The following is a 19,985-nucleotide window of genomic DNA, read 5'->3' as shown; positions in this document are numbered from 1 at the left end:
TAGGGCAGAACAATCAAGGGTGGTGGTGCTGCCCAGAAGGTGAGCTGAACCTGGAGTGAGGCGAGGAGAGGGGAGGGGTCGAAGTAACAAAATTAAGCATTTAAAGCTTTTGAAACCCGGATGGGACCACTGATGTGGGCAGCGATTGAACAGAGTCGGGCTGGGCAGCCGAAGCCGAGTGTTGTGTTGAGAAAACGGATTCTAGAGATTGTTTCCTTGTAACACTGTTTACTTCTGTGACTCAGTTTCCTCTTCGGTAAATTGGAGATGATGATGTATAACAGTGTGTAGCTCATGGTAAATGCTAGTTTGGTACTATTATCTTTTTTCCCTGACCCAAACCCCAATCCTCACTTTGAAAATGCGGAAGAGAGGAGAACGAAGAGTTCAATCCCTTCTAGTGATTCGACTTGAGTGCAAGTCAAGGGCATAGGAAGGAGATTTAGGTGGTTTAAAATTTCACAGTGCAGAGGATTAGTGGAGGTGACGGGGGCGGGGTGGCGGGGCTGTTAGCAGGTGCAGAGGGTGGAGCTTTCCTGATCCCCAGGCTGAAGGATGGCGGCCCTTGCCCGCCTGCTGGAACGTCTCCTCTGGCCAGCTCGCAAGCAAGAGAGGGTGGAGGAGGCAGAGGAGAGGCGCAGCTCTCCCGACGGGCCTCAGTCCCTCCTGGACGCGCCGCGATGCGCCCAGCGGCCGCACGGGGGTGCGGCGGCGTCTTGGGGCTTGAGCTTCGGGGCGAGCGCAGTGCAAGGGTGGCGCGCACACATGGAGGACGCGCATTGCGCTTGGCTTGAGCTACCCGGGCTGGGCCCGGGCTGGGCTTTCTTCGCGATCCTCGACGGCCACGGTGGGACGAGAGCCGCCCTCTTCGGTGCGCGCCACCTGCCGGGCTACGTGCTCGAGGCGCTGGGCCCAGCGCCCGGCGAGCCCGAGGGCGTGTGCGAAGCACTGCGCCGCGCCTTTCTGAGCGCAGACGCACGCCTGCGCGCGCTCTGGCCCCGCGGCGAGCCGGGAGGCTCTACCGCCTTGGCGTTGCTGGTTTCCCCGCACTTTCTGTACCTGGCGCACTGCGGTGACTCCCGCGCGGTGCTGAGTCGCGCCGGCGCCGTGGCCTTCATCACCGAAGACCATCGGCCCCTCCATCCCCGGGAACGCGACCGCATCCATGACGCGGGCGGCACCATCAGCCGCCGGCGCCTCGAGGGCTCTCTGGCAGTGTCCCGAGCACTGGGAGACTTTGCCTACAAAGAGGCTCCGGGAAGGCCCCCTGAACTGCAGCTCGTTTCCGCGGAGCCTGAAGTGACCGCCCTGGCACGCCGAGCAGAGGACGAATTCATGCTCCTGGCCTCTGATGGCGTGTGGGACGCGATGTCTGGCTCTGCCCTGGCGGGACTGGTGGCGTCTCGCCTCTGCTTGGGCTTGGCCCCACAGCTTCTCTGCGCGCAGCTGTTGGACACGTGTCTTTGCAAGGTCCTGGGGGCGGGGCTTGAGATCTTAGAGGGAAGAACCTAAGGGATTTAGTGGGGAGGAGCTTTGATGCAGAGGCGAGAGTAAAACTAGAAAAGGAGAGGTGGGACTCCAAATAGGGGACGGGGCCTGCTGGAACGGGGCAGGGCCAAAATGTTTACGGAGCGGCGACTGAGGGAAGCCTTGAGACAAGACGGAAGAGTTGTAGTTCTCGATAGATAAGTGGGAGGGATTTACGAGAAAGGGCGTGGCTTTTGGAATGGGACAGCCCTTAGACCTAAAGATGGGTCCTGAGGTGTGACTAGTGGCAGAAGGAAGAACAGCTCAACAGCAGAGTGGGAGGAGCTTGGGAAAAGGGAAGTGGCTCTGTTTAATAGGGTGGTGCTAGGACAGTGAGAGGGCGTGGTCTAAGGAATTGGTCCTTGTGAGAGGCCTGGTTTAGACTGACAGAAGGGTGGGACTTTAGAGATATGGGCATAACCAGATTGGGAAGGGGGCACTAGAGCAAGGGGAGTGTTGGGAAACTCTGTTTCCTAGGGCATGGAGCCCTGTGCTGGGGCATTCAACCGTGTTCCACCAGGCTCTCTTTTCTCTGCCTTCTCCAGGGAAGCCTGGACAACATGACCTGCATCCTGGTCTGCTTCCCGGGGGCCCCCAGGCCTTGTGAGGAGGCCATCAGGAAGGAGCTAGTGCTGGACGCAGCCCTGGGACGCAGGGTTGCAGGTGAGCAGGTGCCAGGAGCCCGGCGGAAGGGGTGGTCAGCAAGCAGGGTAACTCTCACAATCCTTGCCTCCTTTTCAGAGCTGTGTGCCTTTGGCCAGGAGCCCCCCAGCTTGAACACAGTTTTCAGGACTCTGGCCTCTGAGGACATCCCGGATTTACCTCCTGGGGGAGGGCTCCACTGCAAGTGAGTTGGGGTGGGGTGGGGTGGAATGGGAGGATGGGTGGTAGGAGGAGGGTCCCCTCCTGAGGGCCTTCCTTTGCTCTCCAGGGCCACAGTCATCGCTGACGCTTACTCTCAGTTCCGCCAGGCCTCAGGAGAGCGCTGGGTGGTAAGGACCCTGCGTTCTTGAATGTTTCTCTTAGAAGCATGTAATTCAGCACCCCCCCCATGCCACCTCTTTAAGTGATGGGGAAATTGAGGCCAGAGGGGACAGGAACTTACCTGATATAGTAATAAATTCTCACACCTGGTCCTGTGCTAGGCATGATGGTTGGTGGGGGGGGGAGCGGGTGGTGGTGATGCAGAAGCAGAGGAGAAGGGATTGTGCTTCTCCTCCAAGAAATGTGCCCCCTACATTGCTCTGTGAAGCCCCACCATCCCAAGCACCACCCCTTCCATCCAGAAATAAGGCTGAAAAATTCAAGGGCTGTTGATGACCAATACCAAGGGCTAACTGCACTGCGGAACCCACCAGGACATCTCTGAGGGTGGCGCAGGTCTTACAGGAGAGAGGTTGTGAATTAGGCCCAGATAGCCTATTTAGAGATGTCGAAGGAGGTGGTGAGTGGAGCCACATAAACTAAGGTATGGGGTGGGGGACTGGGAGGAAATGTGAGGGAGGAAACCAGAAGGCCTTTGCAGGGCAGAGAAGGGAGTTGGGTTATTACCAATCGGGGCGGGGGGTGGGGGGTGGTTGGTGATGGTTTCTCAGCAGCAGAAAGGAGGTCTTTGTCAGGATTCTTTTGAGTTGTGAGTGACAGAAACCCCATTCAACCTGGGAAGACAAACCAGGGAGTTTACTGGGCCATGTAATTGAAGAGTACAGGGACTTAAGGCATGACTGCCTCCAGTTGTCAGGTGATGTCATCAGGAACTGTCTTAGTTTTCCTTTCTCTGAGCTGGCTTCATTCCCAGGCAGGGTCTCCACATGAGGTAGCAGAGAGTCGCTGCTTCATCCCAGAAGCCTAACATCCCCAGTGGGGAGAGCATGCCAGTTTCCCAGTAGTTGCAGCCGTGCTTCCAGAGCTGGTTCTCATTGGCCACACTGGGTCATGTGCCTGACCAGTCTCTGTGTCTCTGATTGGCCGGGCTGGGGTCACAGGCCCATCCTCTAGCGCTTGGCCTTGGGGTCCACTCCACCCAAAACTGAGGAAATGAGAGATAGGGAATGCTGGTTCCTCAGAGGAAAAATAGGAGTGGTGCTTCCAGAATACAGGGGAGTAAATGCTGAGGGGCAAGAAGGGGTTCCTATTCACCATCTTCCACATTTTGTGTTACAGATGGGGCAGAATGGGGCTGAGAAGCCCACTGGCACCCATTCAAGCTCTGCCTTGGACTTGGAGGCCTGACAGCTGTCATCCTTTAGGGACCCTCTGCCCAGCTGGGGCCTCAATGGAATTAAGGAAGAAAACTCCCCTTCCCCTGCTATGCAGACTAGCGGAAGGAAGAGAAACCAATGGAGGAACCCCAGAATGTTTATTTCCCTTTCTCCTACTTCCCTCTCATAAGACAGAAAGTCTTATGAGAGAGGGGAAATTCCACCCACCAGCTAGACCCAAAAAAAAAACTCAAAAAAACCCCAAACCTCAAAACCCCAAAACCAAATGTCTTTGAAATATTTCGAGCTGAATGGACCCTGAAAATCACCCAGTTCAATAACCTTCTCTTCCCTTCCTATTTTTCATCTGTTTGGAGGGGAGGTAGGGGAAAGTTTTTACAATTAAATTTTAATTACATAATTCAAAATACATTTTTCTTGTGGAAAAAACCCCGCACACATGATTTGCCCAGTCATTTGGCAAATACGTATGGGGCATCTGCTATGTGCAAGGCCCTGCTCAGGCCATCAACCTGGCAGACCCACTGAGGTTCCTGCCCCCAGAACCTCCTAGTGTGTGGGGTGGAGTGGGGGGGGGACAGCAAACAAGGGAACCCATAAATAAGGTCATCTCAGACACTGACAAGTGTCTCAAGGAAAATGAAACTGGGGGACGTGATAAGAAAATGTCTTAGGGGAGCTATGCTGGGTTTTTTACATTGTTATTTTTTGAATGGGTGGAAGTTCACTTGGTTTGAAATTCAAAGGGCGCAAAACGGTATACAATGAAGTCTCTCTCCATCCCTCACCCACTGCCACTCCATTTTCCACCTGGGGATGGTTGCTTTAGACGGGGGTCAGTGAAGACCTCTGAGGAGGGGACAACTGAGCAGGAACCTAACAGAGAACTCGCCAGCCATGCAAAAACCCCAGGGAAGAGGGTCCCAAGGCAGAAGGAACAGCCAGTGTGAAAGCCTAGAGGCAGGATTGAACTCAGCATTTTCAAGATGAGGCTTGAGATTATGACCATCAGACTCTCCATGATCCCATTCTGTGTCCTACTGGTAACCCCTGCAGTGAGTTTGGAGTGGATTTTTCAAGACCTTTTATTGGGCATGTACACACATGTATATGGTACCTTAGGTGTCTCCTTGATTTTTTTCATACCCTATGTATCATTTGGCAATTTATTTCCTTTTACTCAATAATGTGTTGGAAACTTCTTTCATGCCACTCACACACCTCACTCTTTTTAGCTGCTACTCAGCACTTCAGACAAGAGACGTGCAATGGTTTCACCATCCGTCATCCTCTTGATGGGTATTTAGGTTGTTTCCAATTTCTTGCCCTTACGTCACTGCTGCCGTAAAGATCCTTGATCAGGCTCCTGTGTACATATGCAAGAGTTTCTCTAGTGCAGAGGTCTTGCTACTTGTTTTGTACAGCACTTGAGCTAAGAATGGTTTTGACATTTTTAAAGGGCTGTAAAAAAATATGCAAAAGAGGCCCTATGTTTAATATGCCTAAAGTATTTACTATTTGGACATTTATAGAAAAAGTTTGCTGACTATAGTGTAGGTGGCACACAGAAGCACCACCCCTCCCATTTCACAGATGGGAAAGCTAAGACCCAGAGAGGAGAAAGGACTTGCCCATGGTCACACAGAACTGGGGTTTTCATGCAGTTGGATAAATGTAAATGTGTGTTGAGCTGCTGTTCTGGGCCTGGCTGGGTTAGTAAGACTCAGAAATTGATTAAGTCTACCTCTGTCGCCAAAGAACTCAGTCTGAGGAGACACACAGAAAAACAATTATAACCTACCATAGATCAGGGTTCAAGGTTTCCCAGAGTGGGGTGGATAAGGGGAGAGGATTACTCCATTCTTCAGAGAAGAATTAATGTCAGAGCATGGCCTAGAAGAATGAGGTGAAGGAGATCAGGACAGCACCCAGCAGCAGATTCCTCTTGGAAAAAAAAAGCCTGGGAATCTTGATTCCCTCACCTAGTCAGCTGGGCCCCAAGAGTTGTTTTACACTCATACCTTGCACCACTGGAGTCCTGGTGGCTCAGGCAAGAGGGCTATACCCCAGATTTACTTCCTGCCTCCAGGCCTCAATTTATCCATTTCTAAATGTCGAACTGATTCCCCAGGTTCCTGCCCCAGCCTAAGGCACCTTACCCAGGCCAGGTGGCGCTCTACGAGAGGGGCGTGAACATATTGGTGACGTCACGTAAGGCGGAGTCTGCAGGACCAGTGGCGGAAGCCTGGGAGGGTGTTGGGACTCAGCCCGAATCTGGCGCGTGGGGGGAGGGGGCTCCCGGGAGCCGGCATAGGGAGGGTCCCCCACCTCCGTTCCCTCGGATTGCTGGATGATCCCACCATCCTCCGCAGACGAAACTGAGTCACGGCGGGGCGTGCGTGGAGAGGGGACAAGGGGCCTTATTCACACAGGGACTGGGAGTCCCATTCCCACCGAGGTCCAGCGCCGCACACACACACCCCATAACCCCCCCCCCCGCCTCGCCCCACACACACCCTGCGGCTGTGAGTCAGCGGCCAGCCGCGCCCCCTCGGCCCACTTCCTCCTCACCTTCCCAGGGCGGGCGGAGTGGGGGGGGCAGTGAGAGGGGTGGGCCCCCTCCCCACCCATTCCGCTCTTCGGTGGGGGAGGGGGTTCGCCCCTTAGTAATCCCTCATAAATTGGTGGAGAGAGACCGTTGAGGGCTCCGAAGGCAGGATTTAAGGGACAAAATTTGAGAGAATCTATGCTTGACCAGAAGGTCCTCTTCGCCCCCCAAACTGAGTAGAATGTAAAGAAATGGAAAAGTCGATGGGGAGGGTGAGAAGAAATTGTGCCCCCACTGATATTCCCCTAAGAATTTCCATCGTGGGAGAGAACGAAGGATCAAGGAAGGATCAAGGAAGGATCCCTTCCCCTCCATCAAACTTCCCCTCTAATTTGGGGGGGTGACCCCCAGAGTGTATCGCTATGCAGTAACGTTGGGGAAGAGGGAAATAGCGGAAGTCTAAGGTTCCGCGTTGCCCTTTTAAGCGCCCTCCACCCCCCTCAACCTCACCGCCTTGAGGTGTCCGCGGCCCCTTTAAGGCGCAGGGCATTATGGGTGCGGGGAGTGGAATTTTGGAACGAAATGTAGCGAAGAGAAGTACAGTAGTAAGAGTAACATTGTAGCCGCCGCCGGCCGAGGGGGCGCGCCGGGGAGGGGACGCCGCACCCCCTTTCTGCTGCCGGGACCCCCGATCAGAGCCCCCGAGAGAGGAGGCGCCCGAGGACCCGCCCCGGCCCTGTCCACGTTCCCCCCAGGAAGCCGGACTCTATGGGGCGGGACCCTGGGGGAGACTGAGCAGAACCTGGAGCCAGCCCTGAACCCCTGAACCTCAAGCCAGGGGCGCCCCGGGAGCACCTACCCCGTGGGCGCTCCGCCCGCCCGCCGAGCAGCCATGAGGTGAGCCTCGAACTGCCTTCAGACCCTTCCCCGCCCGGCGCGAGCTCCCGCCCCGCCTTTGTCCCCCTCCCCCCAGCTTGCTCCGGGCTGGTATTTGGGGACCGGGCACTGGGAGCCTCGGATTTGAGGCCGAGCCCCCTTTGACGAGCTCCAAATACTGACCACTTCCCCTTGACTCTCAAGGCTCCGCGTGGTGCCGGTGAGGTTCTCCCGGGAGCCCTTAGATTTGGGGGCGCTCCAAGGACTCCCGAATTTTTAAAAGACTTTTTCAGAGGACCTTCAAGTTGGCAAATACTCCCCGCAGGGAGGCTAGGATTTAGGCAGGGATCAGACTCCCTCCAAATCTCAACCCGGCCCCTAGAGAGATTGTGGGGGGGCCGGTTTGGGGGTCCCTGGGACCTGGAAGAGAGATTGAGACGTAGACTTTGGTTTTCGAGGGTCCCCTTTTACGTGGCGCTGGAAAAAGTCTTCCCAAGAGCGACCTTGCTCCTTAACTTCGGGGGTACTTAACCCCCTGAATTTGGGGGGCTCATCCTCCTGTGGAGGAGGTTGGTGTGGACGGATCCACGGACCCAGACGCAGCCTCCAGGGTCTGGCTGGGACTCCCCTCCCCCGCCGCTCCCCACCCACAATTTGCTTAAAACAGGCTGTGCCTAGGACCGAGCGAGCGCTCTGGGCCGAGGGCGGCTCCCCGGCCCCGGGCCAGAAGGGCGGCCCCTCTCCCCAACCTGCACGGCCCTGGGGAGGGAGGGGGCGCGGCAGCTGGGGGAAGGGGGGCCTTTGTCTTCCTGACTCACCTGTCGAGACAGCTGGTGTGGGGAGGGGCCGGCAAAGAGCGCCGTGGGCCGGCTGCTTTCCCCACCACGGCGCCTCCCCCTTCTCTCAACACCGCCCCCCCCTTCCCCAGCAGTCCCGAGTTGTGCGGTTGGAGGAGGGGGCGTTGCAAAGCGTCAAGGTCATAGCCCTCTCCCCAAGGGACCCAGGCTTCCCAGAGAGTTCCAGCTATCTTCCCAGGAATTTAATCCTGGGGGCTGGGGGCCGAAGGGACCCCAGGGATTTTGTCTTTCCCGGGCCTCCCTCAAAACTCCTGGGCTCACCTGAGGGCGGGGCCCGTGCGGCTGGGGGACCCGACTAGCCCCCCCTTATTCTCCCTTTCCCCTGGCCCCCCATAATCTCTCCCTTGAGGCCTGAGCCTGACAATACTATCTCCCTTCCTCTACGCTGTCAGGGACTTCCTGCCCCAAAGCCCCCAGCTCGAGGGGGAGGCCCCTGGGGGCAGCTGGGGATTAACCCCCTGGCGCCCACATCCTCCCACATTCCCCATACCCCTGCTCTCTGACATAGGGTGGCATTCCTTTTTACGGTCAGTAGAGAATCCCCCTCGCACATTTGTTCCTTCTGCTGTAAAGGGATTGCTGGAAAATTTGGAGCAAGGGGGCACCCACAGACACCCACAAGACTTCCTGCCTACCCTTTCCCCCATTATAGCAACATCCCTTCAAGGTCTGCCCCGGGAGAGGGGGCGGTTTTCGGGAGTCAGGCTCTCTTCCTTCACCTTCTTCCTGGGGGGGCTCTCCTCCTTCACTGCCCCCCAGCCCCGCCCCTTGCCTCCCCCCCACCCCCCCACCCCGCCGCGTTTCCGGTCCCAGGCACGGTGGAAGGCGGATGGCGGATGTCCGAGTTAGTGCTGCCTCACTCACTGAGACCGTAAAAGGGCAGGAGCAATGTCTGGGCCAGCCTCCCCGCCCCCAGTCCCCGAGGCCCTGGCCCTCCCACAAGGCCCCCCTACTGCTGGCCACGACCAAACCTCCCACCTCCTGGGAGGTGGGCAGAAGTCGAGCTGATGCCTGTCTCACCAGAGAGTTACTCCCACCTCCTGAGGGGTCTTCCCTTCTGATGGCCACACCCGACTTACTGGGCTGTGCCCCTTCTCCCAGGACAGCTAGGAAGGATTCAGAAAGACCCATGGCCTTGTCTGGGGGCAGCTGGGGAAACTGAGGCTCAAAGAGAGAAAGGCCTGGCCCAAGATCCCTCAGAAATCCCTAAGCAGTATTGAGGGAGGGGAGGGGGCTGGGATCCTCAGGCTTCTGGCTGATTTGGCTGGGGACAGTCTTGGGGGCAGTTGGAAGAGAGGATGTTAAGATGGAAAATTACAAGATACAGTTCCTTTTCTCCCAGTTTGACAAATATTTGTTGAGTGTCTGCTGTGGCCGGGACTCTGAGCTGGAATTCTGGGAAGTGGGGCAGAGGTCTGAGAATCTCAGGGCAGAAGGGACTCAAGAAGTGTGTGGTTCATTTCTTTCCTCTTCCAATAATAGTAATTATTATTGTTGTTTTTATTTTTTTTTAAATAATGAGGGACCATTTGATCAAGCATCTACTTTGTGCCAGGCACTGTACTAGGTGCCTGATTCAATTTAATCCTCACAACAATTCTAAGAGATTGATACTATTAGAACCGTCCCCCTTCCCCAGATGGGAAAACTGAGGCACAGAGAAATTAAGCAAATTGCCTATTAAAGTCAGATTGGAAGTGGGCAAGCCTGAATTTGAACCCAGGCCTCTTTCCAGAGTATTATACTATTAGAGAAAAAGGAAAACCAAACCTTTAGTGGCCTTAAAAAAAAAAAATAATATAAGTAACGTGCTTTCACTGTACAAACACTTAAGATAATGATGATAAACAAAAAGGAACCCAGTTACCTTCCTAATCACTTATGGGGAACTGAGGCCTGTCAGGGAGGAAGGACTAGAGTGAACCCATACAAGCCCTGCAGACCCTACATCTGAGTTTCTATCCAGGGTTTCTTCAAAGATTTGTAGTTTGGAAAGGTTGTGTGTGCCTGGGGCTTTGGGGGGTAGATCACAAGTTTTGCGGTTTAAGGGGCTATAGGATGAAGGGGTGAAAGGAAGGGCAAGCCTCTAATATGGAAGGTTTGAGTAAACTAGAGTGACTATGTTTGATTGCCTCCCGAGATGAGAAGCTCTCTCCCTCCTATATTGCCTCTCAGCTCCCTCATATGAATCCTCTGCCAAATTCCAAGTCCTGTGCTTAGGGCTTTTTAAAATCTCTTTCAATCCGTACCAAACCCCAGTGAGTTATGGTTTCCAGGGCTGGAAACTGAGGTTCAGAGACGGGAAGCCACACAGCGAGGGGGTGACTTGAACCTTCTTTTATCTACCACACGCTAGAGTTTACCAGAATGGGAGGACTTGTGGGAGAGTTCTGGGCTGGTTGGGGATTAAGGCTCTCATGTCAAATTGAGGGTATGAGACCCCAGAGACCACTGGAATTAGGCAGACCCCATTTCCATCTCACTCCCTGCTTCCTGGCTGTGGGATTTTTCCATTCTAGCTTTTTGCCTAGTTTATAGTTTTATTTTTTGAACTTAAGTAATGAATTCATGTTTTATAGGTAATACCAGCCCATGTTAAAACAAAATGAAAAGAAAAGTCATAATCAAGCAATTCAAGAAGGTAAACGGTACAAAATGTCCACTTCCTGCCTCCTCAGGCCCCCAGGTCCCCAGTGCCTCAGAGGCAGCCACGGTTAGTCACCTGAGAAGCAGCTTCTGCATATATCACCACTCTGTGTGCAGAGGTATTTATATCGTCCCCACCTTTTCTTTTTTTAAAAAAAAATACTTCTGATACACACCACTTTATACCTTGCCTTAAAAAAAAAAAAAATCAGCTTAGCTGTTTTCTCATCTTTAAATGAGGTTAAGAACATTGCGGGGGGTGGTGGTGGTGGTGGGGAACTTGGGTTCAAATATGAGCCCCTCTGCTTGTTTGCTGCGCGACCTGGGATAACTGTCTTCACCTCTCTGTGGCCACAGTTCCTCATCTGTAAAAAGGGTGAGCACCAGAGTCCATCTCATGAGGTCATTGCAAGGTTCACTGTGGAACTTGCAGCTCAGTACCTAGAACAATGTCTGGTACACAGGCTAACCAATAAATATCAGATGCCATTGTTAAAAACTTTTCCTTTTTTATAGATGGCTAATTTAACAACTCTTGGATACCTACTATGTCCTAGGCATGATTCTAGGTTCCGAGGACACAGCAGAAAGGACAAAAATCCCTGCCCTCATGGTCCTGACCTTTTGGTAGGGGAGACAGGGATCTGTCAGGCAGGGATCAGGTGCTATGAAACGTGGGACATGCAATGAGAGGGAGAGGAGCTTTTCCAGATAGTGTAGTCAGGGAGGGCTTCTTGGAAGAGGTGTCGGCTAAGTGGCGACTTGAAGGAGGTGAAAATCCAGGATGAGGGAGAACAAGAGCACCAGCCTGCGGTAGGAATGTGTCTGGCACGTTGAAGGAGCAGCACGGAGGCCAGTGGGGCTGGAACAGCAAGCTGGGGGGAAGGAAGGGATGAGATCAGAGATCACACAGATCACGAAGGCCCTGGAGAGAACTTGGCCAGAATAAAAATTCTGTGGGAGCTGCCACGGGAGCTTCCAGGAAGAGGAGGGGCACGATCTGACTTGTGTTTTAACAGGATCCTTTTGCTATAATGGGGACACCACAGCCTGGAGAGGGACAAGACCAGTCTGGGGTCATTCTGCAGACATCCAGCTCTCTGGCCAGTCCAGAGACTCAGCAGGGCAGGGTCGCTTGGGAGAGCAAAGTGCAGCCAGGGTTGGGTAGCAACGAAGGCCCCGGGCACCTGGGCAGAGTCTGCCCTGGGTGTGGGTGGCAGGTGTGGGTGAGGCCTTACCCCTGCCCTGCCAGGGGCAGTGGAAGCCAGAAAGAGCCCCTGAGGCTGCACTTGTCTGGAAACAGCACCTGGTGTTTGGGTAGGGCCCACACAGTCCCCGGTGGTTAAGATTGTGGACTTGGGAGCCAGGTGGCTTGGGTTCAAACCCTTGCTGTGCTACTTACTAGCTGTGTGACCACAGGCGAGTCACGCAACCTTTCTGGGCCTCTGTTTGTAGTCCTTGCAGAATGAGGATGAAATAGCCCATCTAGAAGGGCTGCAGTGAGAATAAAATGAGAGACTCTGAGGAAAGGGCTTAGGGCATCTGAGCAGCTGAAGTGCCTGATAAGAGGGAGGTGCCCCAATTATGTAAACCTGGGGGGAGGGTCTGGGGCCTCAGCTTCCTGGCCTAGGAACCCGGATCTGGGTTTGCTGAGGGGCTTTCCCTGCCTTGTCTTTTACAGTGTCAGTGTTATGCACCAGCCCCCAGCCCTGGTAGAGACAGAGCCATTGTGGGGTATAATTTCTCTCCCCGGAAACCTCTGACCACCAACTTCTTCTTTTCAGGAAAAAGTCCGGTGGGGGTGGGGACCATTGCTTCCCCCTGGTTTGTGTGTGACCTTGGGCAAGTCACTTCCTGTCTGGGAGCCTGAGTTTCCCCACTGGGGGAGGAGGGCATTGAACCTCCCCAGAAGGACTGGTAGGGGGTGGGAGGGATGTGGCTGTCCAGGGACCCAGTGGTACCTGTTCAGGGTGCCCGTGGAAAGGATGCTGACAGTTACTCAGCACTCAGTACATGCCAGGCACTATGCCAAGCACTTTACATGTCCAGACTCATCTACTTCTCCCACTGCCCTGGGGGAGGTGGGGTCTGTCATTTCCCCAGTCTGCAGGCAAGGAAGATGCCTTCTCTCATGTGGGAAGGCTGCTTGCCTGAGTCATATGGAGTAGGTGGCCCAACGGGGATTTGAACCTACATCTGTGGATATCAGATCCTGAACCCTGAACCAGTTTACTGACCCCCTCCCCACAAGGCTAAGTCAGATGTCACCTCCTCCAGGAAGTCTCTGATCCCCAGGCTGGGGCAGGCACTCCTTCTGGGCACCCCAGGCCTGGTCTTGGATTATCACTATCTACGGACAGGACAGACCACTGTGATGCTCTCCTGCCCTGGAGGGTGGGGTCGGGGCTGTCTGGGTCCCTGCCTGACACGGAGCAGTGAGTGTCCACTGATGGCCGTTGGCGCCAGGGGGGCCGGAGGGATGGGGTTGGCAGCAGGAAGTGGAAGAGCCTGGGATCTAGCCTTGGTCCCCAACTTGCTGCAAGCCTCACCCTTCCCCTCCCTGAGCCTCAGCTTCCTCCTCCAGAGCGGGGAGAGGTGGTTGGGGGAAGGGGGGGCTCCAAGCACCACAGTGGAGATGGGGAAACTGAGGCTCCAAGGGAACCAGGCAGGGGCTGGTTCCCAGCACTGCCCAGAGCTCCTGCCCCACCCCTTCCATCCGCTTCTCCCGGGCCCCCTCCTCCAGCTGTCACTCTGCATCTCTCTGACTGCCTCAGCCTCTCTGTCCATCTCTTTGTCTTTCTCCACCTGCCTGTATCTCCATTTCTGTATCTTTCTCTGCTCCCTGCCTTTCCATCTGTTTTCCCCCACTACTCCTCTGTCTGTCTGTCTTTCAGTCTGTCTCCGCTACGTCAGTCTGATTCCTTTCTCAGCTCTCTCTTTGCATCAGTCTGTACGTTTGTCTCTTCCAGTCTGTCTGACTCTTCCTCTTCCTGTCTTCTTTCCCCCCATCTGACTGTCTGTCTCTTTCCTTGTCTGTCTCACATCCCCTGTTTGTCTCTTTGTCTGACTCTCCCAGTCTGTCTGTCTGTCTATCCCGTCTGTCTTTTCTCTCCTAGTCTCCCTGTCTGGGTCTCTTCGAGGGTCTGTCCCCAGCCCTCTCTCCCCGTCTGCCTGTGTTCCTCTGCCTCTCCATGGGTCCCTCTTCCTCTCACACTGTCTTTGTGTCTTCTACTCTCCCAGGGGGCCCCAGATGGAGAAGGTGACCGGCCCCTGGAGGGAGGGTGCCAGGCTCCCCTCAGCTAACTGGCCTCTCTTCCCTTTCCTCCCTCTGGGCAGTGAGACGGTTGTCTGCTCCAGCCGGGCCACTGTGATGCTCTATGATGACAGCAACAAGCGATGGCTGCCTGCTGGCACGGGCCCCCAGGCCTTCAGCCGCGTCCAGATCTATCACAACCCCACTGCCAACTCCTTCCGGGTGGTCGGCCGGAAGATGCAGCCAGACCAGCAGGTGAGGCTTCCCTCCCCGCCCCCTCTACCCGCTGCGCCCCACCACTCCTCACCCCCTTTCCCCCCCCTGCCAGGTGGTCATCAACTGCGCCATCGTCCGGGGTGTCAAGTATAACCAGGCCACCCCCAACTTCCACCAGTGGCGTGACGCCCGCCAGGTCTGGGGCCTCAACTTCGGCAGCAAGGAGGATGCAACACAGTTTGCCGCCGGCATGGCCAGCGCCCTAGAGGCATTGGAAGGTTAGAGAGAGTGGGCAGAGGGGACCACCGAGCCCTGCCGTGTGGCCTGGGGCCGCCACTTTACCACTTGGCCTCAGTTTACTCATCTGAAAATGAGGCCAATTCACAACTTCTGTGGAGAATTATTATGAGGATTTTGTGGGTTCCTGTGTGCCCCGAGTGCACCCACGTATAAAACGCGTGGTTCCTAAGAGTACATTTTGCTCCAGGAAGTTTTACACGTGCACACCCCTGTGTAACCTCCCAGATCAAGACACAGATATTTCCAGCCTCCAGAAAGTTCCTTGTGCCCTTGCCCCAGGTAACCACTGTACTGACTTACGCCATCATCGGTTAGTTTTCAGGCAACAGTGTTAAGAAAAAACCTCCAGTTGGTATTTCTTAAACTGGCATGTGCCCACGAATCATCTAGGAGAAACGCAGATTCCGATTCAGTTGGGTTGGCCGGGGCCCGAGCCTCTGTACTTCTTACAAGCTCCCTGGTGACGCCAAGGCTACCGGTCCATAAACAGTACACTTTGAGGAGCAAAGTGACGGCTATGCATCTGGGGTCACAAATCACCAAATGGCGGAGGTGTTTGCTTCCTGGAGCGGCTTCAGGGCTAGTGGGGAAGGGCTTGCTTGTCCGAGGCACAGAAAAATACATGGGAGCCAGAGGCCTGAGCGGGGGGTGAGGAAGAGGCTCTCAGCCTTTCCTGGGTCTTCAGGTGGGGCAGTCTGAGCGGCTGTGACAGGTGCCCTAAGAGCCTGGATGCCGGAGTGGGCCTGATTTCAAGCCTTGTTCCTGCAAATTCGGGTCTGCAGGACTTGGGGCAAGCGGCTCCCCTCTCTGGGCCTTTGCTGTTCCGCCTGTGACCTGGGCATCCTCCCAGCACCCACCTCACATCAGCTCAGTCAGGGGAAGCTCGTACCGACCCCTCATCGCAGAGGCCCTGGGAGGCCCGGGAGAGCCGAGGGAACGCGCTGAGGGGTGGCGCCCGCTTCCTGGGTGACTCAGCACCCTTTACTCTCACCTTCCAGGAGGTGGGCCTCCGCCCCCGCCCACACTGCCTACAGCACCTCCCACTTGGTCTGTCCAGAACGGCCCCTCCCCAGAGGAGATGGAGCAACAGAAAAGGTGGGGCCAGTCCCTGGGTGGGGAACCTTACTGCTGCCGGAGTTGTAGATTGTTCCAGAACCCCTGACTCCTAGAGTTCAGACCTCTCCAACTTGCAGTTTTCAGAATGTTCCAACTCCCAGGGGACTAGAAATGGACCTCTTTCAGAAACCCCCCACCTCCTGGAGTTTCAAAAACTCCTGACACCCAGAGTTGCAGAACCTTCTGACCCTTCAAATATTGGTCCCCCAGATTCCCAGAATCCAGAATTTGGTTGTCTAGAGGATCCCGGGTGTTCTGTATTCTGGTGTTCTTGACAGTCTGATGACTAGATTGCTCGTCTCTTGCTCTCGCTCTGTCCCTGTCCTCCCCCTGCAACCCTTTCCTGGCCCCTGGGGAATGGAGGACATGAGTGGGGCTTAGGAGCCAGCCTTGCCGGAGACCTCTGAGGGGCGATCCGGGAAGTTGCTGGCCAGCCTGGGGCTCTGAGTGATGGCAGCTCGCCTTCCCTCCCCAGGCAGCAGCAGTCGGAGCTCATGGAGCGGGAACGCAGGGTCTCCAACGCAGGTGATTGCTCGAATGGCCTCGGGGCTCGGCTGACCACCCCAGAGGAGCGGGTGGGCCAGCCGGACAAGAGAGAATAAGGCTTCTCTCTCAGCACCTCTCCTTTTTCGTGTTTCTTACAGGAGGCCCAGCTGCTCCCCCAGCTGGGGGACCACCCCCGCCTCCAGGACCTCCCCCTCCTCCGGGTCCCCCCCCAGCCCCTGGTCTCTCCTCCTCGGGGATCTCGGCTGGGGGGCATGGAGCAGGGGGAGGCCCACCCCCTGCGCCCCCTCTCCCCACAGCACAAGGCCCCAGTGGTGGAGGGACTGGGGCCCCCGGCCTGGCCGCAGCCATTGCCGGAGCCAAACTCAGGAAAGTCAGCAAGGTGAGGCGGCAGGCAAGGCGGGTGTGGGTTGACGGGGCCTGATATTATAATGGGATGAGGCCAGAGTTTCCTGGGAGCCTCACAGGAGGGCTGGAAGGCCAGGAGGCCCGCCTATAAAGCCCCCACCTCTTTGTAATTTCTCCAGCAGGAGGAGGCCTCAGGGGGGCCCTTGGCCCCCAAAGTTGAGAGCAGTCGAAGCACGGGCGGGGGGCTCATGGAAGAGATGAACGCCATGCTGGCCCGGAGGTGAGCCTGAGCCTGGAGCCCTCAAGATCCGCAGAAAGCCCTTGGAACACACCCCTCAGACCAGCAGTTATCACCTGGATATTCCTGTTCCGTAGGGCCGGGTGGGGGGAGGGCTCAGATTCCCAGTTAGTTGGTTTCTTTGGGTGAAAGTTCGCCCTTTGATAGCCAGGTTTGGGATATAATGATGGGGATTGCATTCTCCTGAGATGGCTGAGGTTTGCAACCACCCAGGTAGCCTCTGGAATGTTCTAAACCCCAGAATTCTAGGACCTTAGGAGATCCTGCCTCAGAACCTGGGAACTCCGCCCTTAGAATTGTGTGACTCCCAAACGTGGGAATCGGAGAGCCCCACCCCAGTTCAAGAGCAGTACTCTCTTTAACTTCTAAAACTAAAATTTTCTTAGCCCTGACAAATTCCAGAAGTCTGCACGCTAGAATCCACCTTTCTAGAGCTCCGGGGAAGGGAATTGAGTGGCTGAGGGAGGGCTGAAGCCATCTGTTTTTGCCTTTCTCTCTTACAGAAGGAAAGCCACACAAGTTGGGGAGAAAACCGCCAAGGATGAATCTGCCAATGTGGGTCAGGGGCTCTTCCTGCCATATACCCCTTAGGATGTACCGTTTGTGTAGGAATATCGGGGAGGGGGCTGTGACAGGGATGGGCTAGGTTTGAAGGTGGAGGAGGAAAATGAGCAGAGGTGCGGCGTCGGGGGTGGGGGGCTGGCTCATGACAGTTGCTTTTTTTTTTTAATTTATTAAATTTATTTATGTTTGGCTGCATCGGGTCTTTGTTGCTGCGCGCGGGCTTTCTCTCGTTGTGCCGAGCGGGGGCTACTCTTGGTTGCGGTGTGCAGGCTTCTCATTGCGGTGGCTTCTCTTGTTGCGAAGCATGGGCTCTAGGCGTGCGGGCTTCAGTAGTTGTGGCTCATGGGCTCAGTAGCTGTGGCTCGCGGGCTCTAGAGTGCAGGCTCAGTAGTTGGGGCACACGGGCCTAGTTGCTCCGTGGCACGTGGGATCTTCCCGGACCAGGGCTCAAACCCGTGTCCCCTGCATTGGCAGGTGGATTCTTAACCACTGCGCCACCAGGGAAGCCCTTGGCTCATGACAGTTTTATTTCCCACCAGCAGGAGGAGCCAGAGGCCAGAGTCCCAGCCCACAGTGGTGAGTGAGAGCCCAGTCTAGTCACAGGAGCTAAAAGTCCCAGGATGCCCGCTTCTCACATATAACACACCTTGACGGGAGAGTCTGTACAAACAGTGCTGGGGATTGTAGTCTCCTGAGATGGTTCTTTGAACAGGGGCTGATGAGGCTCGGGGAGAAAGATTGAGGCAGGGCATTCCTTGTCCCTGATCTTTTTGATTTATTGCCTGTCCCCCAGAATCTGTGCGGAGACCCTGGGAGAAGAACAGCACAACCTTGCCAAGGTGGGCCATCAATACTGGGGCCCCACCCCCCAAAATAGTTGAATTTGCCAAATTTGTAGGGAGGAACACTGTGTGACCCCTGGAATGGGAGGCAGGGGAGGCAGACCCTCTCTCTAACCTCATTTCTGCCCCAAACCACACCAACTCTCCCAGGATGAAGTCATCTTCTTCAGTGACCACTTCCGAGGCCCAACCCTCTACGCCCAGCTCCAGTGATGAGTCAGACCTGGAGAGGGTGAAACAGGTAGCTTGGGGAAAGGACTGGGAGTGAGGTCCGGGGGATAGAAAGGAGATCTGGGTCCAGACTCTGCCACTGACCTGCCATGTGATTCTAGAAAAGGCCCTGGGAACCTCAGTTTTCCAATCTGAGAAATGGAGAGAGATTGGGTCATGTCAGGGATGACACAGACACCATAACCACCTTATCCAGTGCCCATGACAGACCTTGCTAATCTTATCACTGGACTCACTTCTGTTGAGTACCCAGAATCCTTTTCAGTACACTGGCCCCAGACATTTATCACCAATTGGAGGTGGCAGGAGACTGCAATGTATTTGCCAGCCTTGGTACTGGATGTTCTCCAGTACTTTCCTTCTGGCTCCAAGGATCCAGAATTCTCCCCTAGAATTCTCACTTTGTGGCCTTGCCAGTGATGTCATGGTGTGTGTGTAATAGGGGTCTTGAACCTCCTTCCTCTGGCCCCTCAGTCATTAAGAAAGGGGGGATTCACTTTTGCAAGTCCAAGTACCCTTCCTGATTGGTACCCCATCATTTTCAGGAGCTTCTGGAAGAGGTGAGGAAGGAACTGCAGAAAGTGAAAGAGGAAATAATTGAAGGTGAGGTGGTTTTTTATTTTAAACATTTATTTATTTTGGAGGCATCATGTCCCTTGGAAAGCCCTGTTTTGGAAGGGAAGGGGGAAGAAGCTGTGCCCCTGACCTCTGCCCAGTTTCCTTCCAGCCTTTGTCCAGGAGCTGAGGAAGCGGGGCTCCCCCTGACCACAGGGCCCCAGAAGATCCAGTTTCTCCTTTCCGCACACGCCCTCCGCCTGTCACCCTGCTTTCCCTGCCTCAACTTGACTTGGAATTGGCTGAAGACTACACAGGAATGCGTCTTCCCCACTCCCTATCTCACTTGGAAAATTCCAAGGGGGTGTGGCTTCCTTGGCACCATGCCCACACCCATACTGGCTGCTGATTGGCTGGGGAGGCCCCCACCCTTTGCTCCCTTTGGTCCTTCCCCTCTGCCATCCTCTTGGGGCTGGTTCCTCTGCTGGGGATGTACCAATTAACCCCACAGTAAGGGGGAAGGAAGGAGGGAATTTCACATTCCCTTGTTCTAGATTCACTTTAACGCTTAATGCCTTTGAAGTTTTGTTTTTTAAGAAAAAAAAGTATATATATATATTTAGGTTTGGGGGGGAGGAAATGTTTTTTCTCTTCGGTTTTGATAAAATGGGATGTGGGGAGTTTTTAAATGCTGTGCCCCTGGCTTGTCCCACTTGGGACAGCTATTTAAGGGGGGTTGTCCCATCAGGCTGGGGGCACCTCCCCCCACCCCAGGGACCTCCCTTCCCTCTGGCTCCTTCCCCTTTTCTATGAGGAATTAAGATGCTGTAACTTTTTAGAACCTCAGTTTTTTGGTTTTTTATTTCGGTAGGTTTTGGGGTCCAGGCCATTTTTACCCCCTGGGGAAAAAAAGATGAGGGGGAAAGGAAAAGGGGAGGAAACCTCCCCTCTCCCACCTTCACCTTTAGCTTCTTGAAAATGGGCCCCTGTGGAATAAATCTGCCAGTTTTTATAAATGCTAAGATTTCTGGAGTGATTTGAAGGGCTGCTCTCATGAGGATGGGGGTGTGTCCCTTCCTCCC

The 19,985-nt window shown here is 55.0% G+C and overlaps 2 protein-coding genes and 1 long non-coding RNA gene across 7 annotated transcripts; 2 read left to right on the top strand and 1 right to left on the bottom strand.

Annotated features, from left to right (window-relative positions):
- Positions 1-208: 208 nt before the first annotated feature.
- On the bottom strand, positions 209-12,438 carry LOC149744588 (uncharacterized). Its single transcript, XR_016390913.1, has 2 exons — positions 12,079-12,438; positions 209-11,551 (listed from the first exon to the last, which is right to left on the bottom strand). It is a non-coding gene; the product is annotated as an uncharacterized LOC149744588 (long non-coding RNA).
- Positions 488-4,156, top strand: PPM1N (protein phosphatase, Mg2+/Mn2+ dependent 1N (putative)). 2 transcript variants are annotated; one of them, XM_022585356.3, is made up of 5 exons: positions 488-1,470; positions 2,073-2,190; positions 2,269-2,374; positions 2,459-2,519; positions 3,691-3,876. In XM_022585356.3, the coding sequence occupies exons 1-5, from the start codon at positions 556-558 to the stop codon at positions 3,757-3,759; spliced, it is 1,269 nt and encodes a 422-aa protein (XP_022441064.1). In that variant the 5' UTR covers positions 488-555; the 3' UTR covers positions 3,760-3,876. The 2 variants fall into 2 exon arrangements, with proteins under 2 accessions (XP_022441064.1, XP_022441063.1); XM_022585355.3 differs by lacking the exon at positions 2,459-2,519 and having other exon boundaries at positions 490-1,470; positions 3,691-4,156.
- On the top strand, positions 6,888-19,919 carry VASP (vasodilator stimulated phosphoprotein). 4 transcript variants are annotated; one of them, XM_022585350.3, is made up of 13 exons: positions 6,888-7,194; positions 14,013-14,184; positions 14,258-14,423; positions 15,444-15,540; positions 16,037-16,086; positions 16,206-16,447; positions 16,593-16,693; positions 17,215-17,266; positions 17,815-17,851; positions 18,069-18,114; positions 18,268-18,358; positions 18,894-18,951; positions 19,065-19,919. In XM_022585350.3, the coding sequence occupies exons 1-13, from the start codon at positions 7,190-7,192 to the stop codon at positions 19,091-19,093; spliced, it is 1,146 nt and encodes a 381-aa protein (XP_022441058.1). In that variant the 5' UTR covers positions 6,888-7,189; the 3' UTR covers positions 19,094-19,919. The 4 variants fall into 4 exon arrangements, with proteins under 4 accessions (XP_022441058.1, XP_022441056.1, XP_022441057.1 ...); XM_022585348.3 differs by having other exon boundaries at positions 6,891-7,194; positions 16,596-16,693; positions 19,076-19,919; XM_022585349.3 differs by having other exon boundaries at positions 6,891-7,194; positions 17,818-17,851; positions 19,076-19,919.
- Positions 19,920-19,985: the final 66 nt, after the last annotated feature.

Source organism: Delphinapterus leucas, chromosome 20 (assembly GCF_059928025.1).
Source record: "Delphinapterus leucas isolate spDelLeu-1000000601 "Yukka" chromosome 20, BTC_Dleu_Yukka2, whole genome shotgun sequence".
NCBI lineage: Eukaryota > Metazoa > Chordata > Mammalia > Artiodactyla > Monodontidae > Delphinapterus > Delphinapterus leucas.
The sequence above is the reverse complement of the archived record's forward strand: the minus strand, read 5'-3'. Positions and strand labels throughout refer to the sequence as shown.

Excerpts from the sequence above, each read along its gene's own strand:
- PPM1N (XM_022585355.3), top strand. The coding sequence starts at position 556 with ATGGCGGCCCTTGCCCGCCTGCTGGAACGTCTCCTCTGGCCAGCTCGC. Across the intron at positions 1,471-2,072 it reads TGGACACGTGTCTTTGCAAG|GGAAGCCTGGACAACATGAC; the intron begins GTCCTGGGGGCG and ends TGCCTTCTCCAG. Across the intron at positions 2,375-3,690 it reads GGGGGAGGGCTCCACTGCAA|ATGGGGCAGAATGGGGCTGA; the intron begins GTGAGTTGGGGT and ends TTTGTGTTACAG.
- VASP (XM_022585347.3), top strand. Across the intron at positions 14,424-15,443 it reads CGCCCTAGAGGCATTGGAAG|GAGGTGGGCCTCCGCCCCCG; the intron begins GTTAGAGAGAGT and ends CTCACCTTCCAG. Across the intron at positions 16,087-16,205 it reads ACGCAGGGTCTCCAACGCAG|GAGGCCCAGCTGCTCCCCCA; the intron begins GTGATTGCTCGA and ends TGTTTCTTACAG.